The sequence below is a fragment of the Eublepharis macularius genome, chromosome 7, assembly GCF_028583425.1.
Source record: "Eublepharis macularius isolate TG4126 chromosome 7, MPM_Emac_v1.0, whole genome shotgun sequence".
NCBI lineage: Eukaryota > Metazoa > Chordata > Lepidosauria > Squamata > Eublepharidae > Eublepharis > Eublepharis macularius.
In genome coordinates, this window is record NC_072796.1 from 133,968,959 (window position 1) to 133,979,554 (window position 10,596).

The 10,596-nt window shown below is 42.7% G+C and overlaps 1 protein-coding gene across 1 annotated transcript; it reads right to left on the minus strand.

Moving 5' to 3' along the window:
• Positions 1-824: 824 nt before the first annotated feature.
• On the minus strand, positions 825-1,739 carry LOC129333989 (proto-oncogene Mas-like). The gene has a single exon (XM_054985912.1). The coding sequence runs from the start codon at positions 1,737-1,739 to the stop codon at positions 825-827; it is 915 nt and encodes a 304-aa protein (XP_054841887.1).
• Between the last annotated feature and the right edge of the window lie 8,857 nt (positions 1,740-10,596).

Below are 10,596 nucleotides of genomic sequence, written 5' to 3' on the forward strand. Positions count from 1 at the left end.
GAGTAGAGTCAAAGAAAATGTTTTGGATGCCTTTGGCCAGCAGTTTTTGCACACCACTAGGGTTGGTAAGAGAAATGCTTACTTCCTATTTACCCTGTTTTGCCCTGAAATCAACAATCTGTTTCATTTCCTCTTTTTAGTCAGTTTCTAATCAATTATATTCTAATTAGAGAATTTGGAAGGAAGGAGGTTCTGCAAAATTCCAGAATTTTACTCAGAGGCTGGCAATGACTCCCCAAACCTTCTTCTCCTACAACGAGATGCTAATAAGAACCATAGTGTATACACCATACTGAATGAGAAAAAAGCCACACATATCAAAGACAAAGTGTGCAAACTGCAGGTGAAATGTATTTAGACATGAGAATATTTACATTGGGACATGTGTTGTATAGACATTCATTACAAATCCACAGTACAAAGCACAGTGCCGAACACACAACCGAGAAAAACAATAGCAATGCAGAACTGGAATTGTGTCCTGTTTCAAGATTTCTTCATCAGAAGAATAGAAAATTGATCTTTCACAATACCTACTACCTGATCCTTAACTGGATAAGGCCCTTGTGAATGACAGGACCGTGGGGGTTCATGGCTTCTGTCAGGGAGAAGGTTTTTGGATAACCTTCTGCCCCCATTGTCTGTTGCATGATATTATCCTTCATCCGAAGCAATGAGGGGCTTTTTGCAGCTCATGAATCTGTAGTAACTGAACAACAATCACAAATGATTTTACCAGTATTTTAAAATAAAATATGATATAGTAATCTGCACAATTAAAACTAGGTTGGCAAAACAAAAATCATTTGGCTATTATGAAGGTGTCATAGCTCCGTCTGAGTTGTGGTGGTTCCTTCCTCTCCATCTTCTTCCTCCTCTTTGAAAGCTCTTTGGAGTATGACCTTCAGGATCTCCTTTTGTTGAGCCTTCTTCTTTCTCCCAATCATGTAATAGATCACTGGGTTGACAAAGCTGTTTAGATAGGTACATATGGCGCCATAAATTTGTAGAATGGCATATTTAGGACTATAAAAATAATAGATTGTGTTAATAGCACTCAATGGAAAAGCAAAGATTAGGAAGAAAAGGAGAGTAAGTAAGATGATAGTTAAAAGCCTTCTCCTCTGAGGCTGTTGAGATTTACAGGACACTTTGAACAACAGAATTGCAGTGGAGACAGTGACAAGAGGGAGGCAAAGAAATGAACTTACAATAAGTGGATAGTAAAGAATACCCGATCCAATTGCAAAGTCCTTTAAAATGTAGAGAATTGCAGAAATTCCTGGGGGCAAGCAGGTGAGAACCCATATTAAGGCACACACGGTGGTGGACCAGTGCGTTGGCCGGTGACATCGATACCAAATTGGGAAGAGGATAGACACACACCTGTCGATGCTGATGGCTGTCAGTAGAAGCTGGCTAGTAACATACATGAATGTGGCAGGTATGTTAACTATATCAAAAATAATTTCAGGCATTTTGTAGATTAGCATCAAAATACAAAGTAGACTCCCAAACAGAAGGAACCCAAAGTCAGCAACAGCCAAGTTCAGGATGTACGTAGTGAAAGGGCTCCTTTTAATGCGGAAACCCAGAAGGTAGATGACAGTTCCATTCCCCAGAAGACCAACAATGGAAATACACAACAGGAAGATGGATATAATACGCTCGGTATAAGAATATGGCTCTACTCTTTCATTTTCTACAGGAGATAAGGATGTGTTGCTGAAATTGGTCATTGCATTCAATCTCTCCTTTTTGTCATGCAAACAATCCTGGTAAGAGACAAGAGAGGTATTGTAATACTCCAAGTAGAATTTCAAGTAACAGTACAGCTAACATTTTCATCTTATTTTGCTCACCTCATATATTGAATCATTTCCAAAAAAAAAACACATTGATTTGTTTAAGTGATATAACAATCCTTGTAAAGTTTCCTATCAGCTGGTCAAAAAGCTATCTCTTATACTCAAATCATCAAATATTTTCAGGACAAAAAGAATGTACACAGATATATGCAGAGATGACATTTCGCAGAAAGCCTTTATTTACATATATGACCTCAGATTCTCTGTCCCAATTAATCAGGAGGAAAACCTCAGGGACTGAACATCTTATCCAAAGGAGCCACTGTTCCACATTTCGGCAAGATACAATAAAGTGTTTCTATTCTAAAGGCACAATGCTTTTTCAGAATTAACTCATCACATCCAATTGTTACGGGATTCTCTGGGATTTTAGCCCTCACCCCAGGGATCATTCCTGACAAACTATAGACAGAGAGTAGAAAGTTTGAAGCCATAAAAGTCCTACTTTTCAAGATCCAAGTTTTGAATTCCCTACTCTGTTATGGAAGGTTGTTAACTGACCTTGGGGCAGTCACTTACTCTCGGCCAGATGTACGTCACAGGATTGTTGTGAGAATATAATGAAGAAGAGGACAATGAGGTAACTTGCTACTGGGGAGCAGGGTGGGGTATGATTTCCAAAGATGCTAAGACAGAAATTGGGCAATGTACCATCAGCAAGGTGAGAATGTTTTGGTTTTTTTGTAATTTCTTTGGAAGACTCCTTATGTTCTGCAGTTGATGACATGCAAGGGTATGGTTGGCTTCTACCTTTTGTTACCAGAACTAAAGAAGAAATGGGTTTTCAACCCTTCTTTCTATCTAGGCAACTTTTCTCTAGTGAGAATGTTTGACAAATAATTTCACAAAAAGTGTTGTAGAAGAAAGCCTAAATCCCATTCCTATGTGTACCAGGTTCTCAATCCAAAGGAGACTTGGAAATCCTGGAATTTCAGAATTCAGGCCTGGATCTAACTGCAGGGAAAAAATCTTACATGTAGTTATGGCCTAACTGGCTCAAAGTCACCTTGGGAACTTCAATGCTGAGGGGGAATGTGAACCCAGACCTTCTATACCCAACCAGCACTCTGTGCACTATACCATCTAAGTTACATTTCATTCATAGTACCTTCTAGGATCTTGTTTTCCCTTTTGCCTGGTCAGTTGGGGTTCAGAGAAAGGACTGTGCTTTCTAGGTGATGGTGATAAATCCAGGATTCCCTCACCTCAGTCAATGCGATTGGACTATGATTATAAAAGAAGACAAAGTGAACAGCAAACTATCTACTACATGATATATTGTCGAAGGCTTTCACGGCCAGAGAACGATGGTTGTTGTGGATTTTCTGGGCTGTATCGCCATGGTCTTGGCATTGTAGTTCCTGATGTTTCGCCAGCAGCTGTGGCTGGCATCTTCTGAGGTGTAGCACTGAAAGACAGAGATCTCTCAGTGTCAAACTGTGGAGAAGATGTTATCAGGTAATTTATATCTACTCAGGAAAATGGTGAATTCTGAAGTTTCAAACCCACCTTCCTGAGTAGATATAAATTATCTGCTAACATCTTCTCCACAGTTTGACACTGAGAGATCTCTGTATTTTGGTGCTACACCTCTGAAGATGCCAGTCACAGCTGCTGGCAAAACGTCAGGAACTACAATGCCAAGACCACAGTGATACAGCCCGGAAAATCCACAACAACTATCTACTACATAGTATAATATAAATGATACAGAAAGTACAAGGGTAGAACTCAATGCAGTAAAAGCAAGATGTTACCTACAATGATCATTGCAGTAGATGACAATCCTACCAATATATCTAGTTCTCAAGATGGCTACACATGTGGATGCTGTAATCCAGGGATTGGCGCCATGGACAGACAAGACAAACTTTTCTACAAATCTGAGAAAAGCCCCAGTAAAACCACAGCAATATTGCCAGCCTTCAAGCCTTGGTTTCGGTCAGTAAAAAGCAGGGCACAGACTGGGATGAAACACTGTAAATATAATAGGAATTTCAACCAACCACACTTAGCAGTAAAATATAAACCTTTTGCCAGTCTGAGTAGAGAGTAGTGACCTTGATAGACCCATCATCAGATTCAGTATAAGGCATTTTAGTGTGTAATTCACATGTATATGTAATCCAATATATATATATATTTTAAATCCAAATATCTAAAACTTACCTCTTTTGGAATGGCTCCAATATCAACTGTTCAAGATTACTTCAGAGCTGTAAATGTGCTGTTCAACTCCAGAGCAAAGAGACAGAGAAGAGTAATGATAAAAGTAGCAAGATGGGCGTGCTTCTTATTTCCCAAGAAGGCCCTATGCCTTCTGCAGAAAATGATTATTGCGAGGGTGTGGCTATCTTTCTACTCTGACTTCCAACTGGATTTCGCCCTTGTTTTAACTATGTGACATTAATATCCGGAAGAATACATTAGAACTAATTCCTAAATATGTTTGTGTTAATGGCAAAACTTACTGCACTAATTAGAGAAAGGACATTAGTTAACTTCTTGACTGAATGGAAACCGTTAATAGACTTTTTGCATGAAATGGATAACAAGGATTTGATGACATCTGGATTTATGGATTAACAGGAACAATAGAAAAAGGGGAGTTTTGTGACAAACTTAGAATAAGTGAGACTCTAGAAATGATACATACTTGTTGCGGATAAAATCGCAACTCAACTTGTAGTGTGATCTAGGTGTTTTTTTATTTCCTTTTTTCTTTTTCTCTTAATCTTATAGATATATGTATTGTTAGTGTATTATGTTTAGAAATGTGTGTTTTTTCTTGTTTTCTAGGTTTGTTGCTTACTGTCTTGTAGCATGTAGTTTATAGTTTAAATAAAGAAAAAATATTTTTTTAAAAAAGAACTAATTCCTAAATATGTGTGCATACAAAAATATTATATTGCTCTAAGCCTTTTACTTATCTGCCTCAATCAAAGGGACTGATAAAAAAAACCCCTAATCTTCTGTTCCCAGATCCTTCTTGAAAAATCAGCATTGCACCAAGCAGTTTTATAGTTGGAATGCCCTCTTCTCTTAAGCTCACCTGACAGATATTTTACAGCCTGTTAGGCACCATGCCAAGAGCCCTGTAGCCAGAGTGGTAAGCTGCAGTACTGCAGCCCAAGCTCTGCTCACGATCTGAGTTCATTCCTGGCGGAAGCTGGGTTCAGCTAGCCAACTCAAGGTTGACTCAGCCTTCCATCCTTCCAAGGCTGGTAAAATGAGTGCCCAGTTTCCTGGAGGTAAAGTGTAGACGACTGGGGAAGGCAATGGCAAACCACCCCGTAAAAAGTCTGCCAAGAAAACGTCGTGATGCAACATCCTCCCATGGGTCAGTAATGACTCGATGCTTGCACAGGGGACTACCTTTACCTTTAGGCACCATGCCAAGCCATTTCTCTTTACCCAGGCTTTTCATTTAAGTGTTGCTGCACTTCTGCTGTTTTTATGCTCTGCTTCCAGCCTGGCTGCTAATTTAAAACTCTCTCTTTAGGCTGCTTAAGGCTGTTTTTTGGCTTGTTTTACTATCAATAACTTTGAAGTTGTTTTTATGACTTTATTGTATTGGTTTTTACATTGTAAGCCATCTCAAGCATGTCTCCGGGGAGGCGGCATATACATTTTCTACATAAAGAAATAGTGGTGATGGAGAGTGCACTCATGTCATAGCTGAGTTATGGCGACCCCTGGTGGGGTTTTCATGGCAAGAAACTAGGAGAAGTGGTTTGCCATTGCCTGCCTTTGCAGCCCTGGTATTTGTTGGAGGCCTCTCATCTAACCAAGGCCGACCCTCATCTAACCAAGGCTGACCCTGCTTAGCTTCTGAGATCTCAAGAGAGGAGGCTCACCTGGGCTATCCAGGTCAGGGCAATTTAATAAGTACAATATGTAAATATAACACTAACACTAATACTAACAATAATAACAACTGTGCTTATATACTGCTCTTCTAGACAGATTAGTGCCTCACCCAGAGCGGTGAACAAGTTAGTGTTATTATTATCCCCACAATGCAGCTGGGGAGCTGGGGCTGAGAGGAGTGGCTTACTCAAGGCCACCGACTGAACTCATGGCAGGAGTGGGATTCGAACCAGTAGAGTGCTGATTCGCAGCCGAACCACTTAACCACTGTGCTACAGTAGCTCATGCAAGAATATCTTCCTTGTCGTCGCACAGCAGTCCCAGAGGCATCTTACCTGCACACAGAGTAAGCCCTAGTGTTGTGAAGGGTTGTCAACTTCAGCCTTGGAAACTCCTGGAGATTTGGAGATGCTTTTAGGGGATCATCTTTAATCATCTTTAATCAATGTCATACCTTACAGTTTACTCTCTGAAGCTGCTATTTTCTCCATTGGACTTGATCTCTGTAGTCCTGAGACCAATTGTAAAGCCAGGAGAACTTTAGGCCCCACCTGGAGAATGGCATTCCTAGTGCTGTGTTTTCTCCATTCACACAAGGGCAAGGGAGCATTGAGAATTTCCTCCAATGCTTCCCTGGAAGAGCTGGAGATCGAACGCTTGCTCGAGTTTTCCTGTGTCTCTACAGATTAGAGTGGGGACAAAACAGCCACCTTCTTCCATCTGATAATATATTTTGGCATAGAGGCTTCCTGGGACACCAGTTCACAGCCTCTTTGGGTAAGGGGGGGGTCGGCCACCTCCCTTTCAGATGGACCCTGAGATTGTGACTGGGTAGAATTTGGACATGTGCTGCCCCAGAAGGTTGAACCAGAACCAATGGGTTGAAATTAAATCAAAAGAATGTTTGGCTAACTATTAGGAAGAACTTCCTGACAGTTTGAGCAGTCCCTCTGTGGAACAGTTTTCCTCCGGAGATGGTGGGCTCTTCTTCTTTGAAGGTTTTTAAGCAGAGGCTGCATGGCCATCTGACAGCAATGCGGATTCTGTGAACCTGGGCAAATCATGAGAGGGAAGGCAAGAAGGGCTACATCAGTACTTGGCTACATCAGTACTTAGGGCCAAACTACAAGTGACAAATGACAATTGAATGGCAAGTGTATTTCTCCCTGTTCACTTGCCCTCCACGCAATCCACTTGCCGTTCAAGTGTCATTCGTCACTTGTAGCTTGGCCCTTAGTTCTTGTGGCCCTTTCTTACAGGCCCAGAGTAAGGCCGATCGGCACTTTGGGGTCAGGTAGCAATTTTGCCAGACCAGTTTGGCTAGGGATCCTGACAGTGTTTTGCCATCTTCTGGGCATGGAGTAAGGGTCACTGGGTGTATGGGAGGGGAGGTATTTGTGAATTTCCTGCACTGCAAAGAGGGTTGGACTAGATGACACTAGAGTTCTCTTCCAATCCTATAATTCTATTATTCTACTCTGAATTGAGTCTGCATATGTTCACAAAAGCAGTTTTCTTTGGGCTGATAGAAAGTACACACCCTTCCCTTCAGCTTCCTGTAATCAGATGGGGATCTCAGATCTCTTGCTGTCTCCCCACTCCTGACATTAGAAACATGTGGAGTGGCTACTGTACTGGGCAGAACTGTGAGCAACAGGGAAGAAAGGAACTGCTGGGCAGGCAAAGGAGAAGAGGATGAAGGCTTTTACCTCTGGGGATCATTTGCCTTAGTTGCTAGCATGTTCACTGACTCTGTGTGTGTTGGGGGGGGGGTTCCTTGCTTTAGGCTATGATCTTTTGTGCTCCCAAGGAAACTCACTCAGGGAAGCTGCTTTTCCATTCCAGGGTAAGAATATGATGGATCCCATGTCCACTTATTTTGGGGGGCGATTAACACCCTATAACTTCATCAGGTTCTGGAAGTTAGATCCCCATAGTACATCACTGCATACACTCCAGTGTATGAATTAAAGTTGCTTTATTAGAGTATCAGTTCACACAGACAGTAGCATTGGCAGAAGTGACATGAAAGGGGATGGTTGGGTTAGTTATAGAGAAGGTTCCCGACCTTAGGATAGGGGCCATTAGGATTTTGGCATGAAGGAGAAAAGGGGGGGAAGGGTCTGGAGGAAAGGAGAAAGAATGAAGTCATTTCAGTTCCCAGGACGATATGGCTCAGGCCGGCACTCAAGGACATACCAGCTGGCTGCAAAACCGAAAGTAGAAACTTGCAAGATAAGCAGTTACTATCTAAATATTAAATGCATACTTCACATACTCTCAGAGGATCAGTGCAGAACACAGAATACACCCATGGCAGATATGTTGGGAGATGTACCTGACACACTTCCTCCAGTCTTCTAGGTAGAGGCAAAGCCTTGCAAATTCTCCTAGCCACTCCTTTCCTCTCACTCTGGATAGGTCAGCACTTTCCCTAGCTCCGCCTCCATTGCTCTTTGTAAATGAGAGGGGACGTGCCTTTGTGGCAAGAGGGAGGAGGAACAGGACAGCATGAGTGCCCATTGGCCAGACTTCAGCGCTGCCAGGAAGGGTGTGGGGGATGCCTTCTGACCAGCCCTCCAGTGCAGCAGCCCAATGATTATGTCAGCTCTAGGGATGGCAGTCCATGGTAGATAGACCCCCCCCAAACCCCTCGCAGCAAGCACTCCAGTGCATTGGTTGAAAAAGGTCTTTATTTAGAGATCCATTAAGTTCATGGGTACATCCATAGATGGGAAAGGTTAGCAGGAATGAGTATACAAGCATATGCACTATTGTTATAAGGAGCATTATTCCCTCCTCCCCTTGAGCAGTTAGCATTTAGGTGCGAAAATCCTAAAAAGTTCTATGAGAACATAATAGCTTAGTCTGGACAGAAGATTACAAAGAAGTCAAAATCTTTCTCCCCTGGGAAACGGTTACATTTCTGGTTCCAGCTACAAGGCTAGCGCCGCATATTTTCAGAGATATCAGGCTGGTTACTTTCCCTGTGAAATCCACATTAGTACTTCCATTGTCAGGCAGGCCACGAATGGCATGACTATGTGGCTGCATTGCACAGCATAATTATATGCTCATGGCATGAGATAAATGCATTAGAATAAAGAGATCAATACAGTAGATCAGAGAATACATAAATGGCATGGGTGTGTGCACACATGACAGATTAGCTGATCCTTGGAGAGGAAGGAGGCTTCACACATAGGAGTACCCAGCCCCTAGTGGGGCAGGGGATACCCTGCCCTGAACTCTTGTTTCCTGCTGCTGCTCCAAACAAGGGCAGGGGGGAATTTAAAAGAAAACCCCAATGCTACCAACCTAATCCTGGAAGTGATGGTAGATACCTCTATGAATCTCTAGAAGTTCAGTGGTTTTGCCACAGCGTTTCCACCATTTCCTTGAGCTATCTGGGTTTGCCCTAGAAGTCACTTTGTCACTTCTGTCAGACTCAGCCTCACAACCTTTCTTCACATCTTTAAGCACAATTAATGATATTACCATGGCATGTAGTTGGATCAGCCCTTGGGAGGAAAATAAAATCTCTGCCATCCATGTCAGAGCTACACCCTCCTAAGCCTGTTGACCTCAGAGGACTTAGGAAGTTGTGACTCTGCACAGAAGGGCTGTGGGAATTTCTGACCACTGTGGAAAGCTGGTAGGTAAAGATAAAGTTAGTCCCCTGTTCAAGCACCATCAAAAAGAGTCCAGTAGCACCTTTAAGACTAACCAATTTAATTGTAGCATAAGCTTTCGAGAATCAAGTTCTCTTCGTCAGATGCATTGTACAAAAACTGGTCAAATATAGAAGAGGAGGGGGGAGGAGAGAGAAGAGGCCATTAGGGGGGGAGAGAGAGGGAGGGTGCAACCAAAACATTCCTTTGCTAGTAAATGTAAACATCTCCTTTTGGTGTGGGGGTCAGTTGGAGTTTGCCCTGTTAGTTTGTAGCAGCAAAACCAATTCCAATGCAGTATAAGCTTTCGATAACCACAGCTCTCCCCGCCAGATGCATCTGACAAAGAGAACTGTGGTCCCCGAAAGCCCACGCCAGGTGTCACTGGGCTCCCCCAGACCCCGCCTCTGTAAAGGAAATCTGTTACCTCTGATAATGAGATAACCATTCATAGTCCCTATTCAGTCCCAGCTTGACAGAGTCAAATTTGCATATGAATTCCAATTCAGCAGCCTCCCGTTGGATTTTGTTTTTGAAAGGTTTCTGTTGAACTACAGCGACCTTTAAGTCTTTGATGGAATGTCCTGGCACCGAGTCATTACTGATCCATGGCAGGGACATCGCATCATAATGTTTTCTTGGCAGACTTTTTGTTAAGGGGTAGTTTGCCATTGCCTTTCCCAGTCATCTACACTTTACCCCCAGGAAACTGGGTACTCATTTTACCAACCTTGGAAGGATGAAAGTCTGAGTCAACCTTGAGCTTCCATCAGGATTGAACTCAGGAAATGATGAGCAGAGCTTGGGCTGCTGTACTGCAGCTTACCACTCTGCACCACGGGGCTCTTAGGGACACTTAAACAATCTCCTACCTGTATTGGGTGATTATGCCTTTTAAAAGGTGGAGGATGATTAGGCCTTCTTAATGTCTCTTAGTACACACTGGAGCTTGGTCTCCATGTGTGAAGCCTCATTTCCCTCCAGAAATTGATCGGTCATTGACTTCACCAGGAGAATTCTGATGGGCAGCTGCCATGGAGGGTCATTCAGAAAGCTTCCCCCACAATCCTTATGGCAGCTCAGCAATATGACCTGTGAGTGGTTGCACTGTCCCATTCTTCCTCCTTCCAATTTCAGAAACAGTATAACTCCAAATACCAGATATTGGGTCGGGGCAAATGTTAATA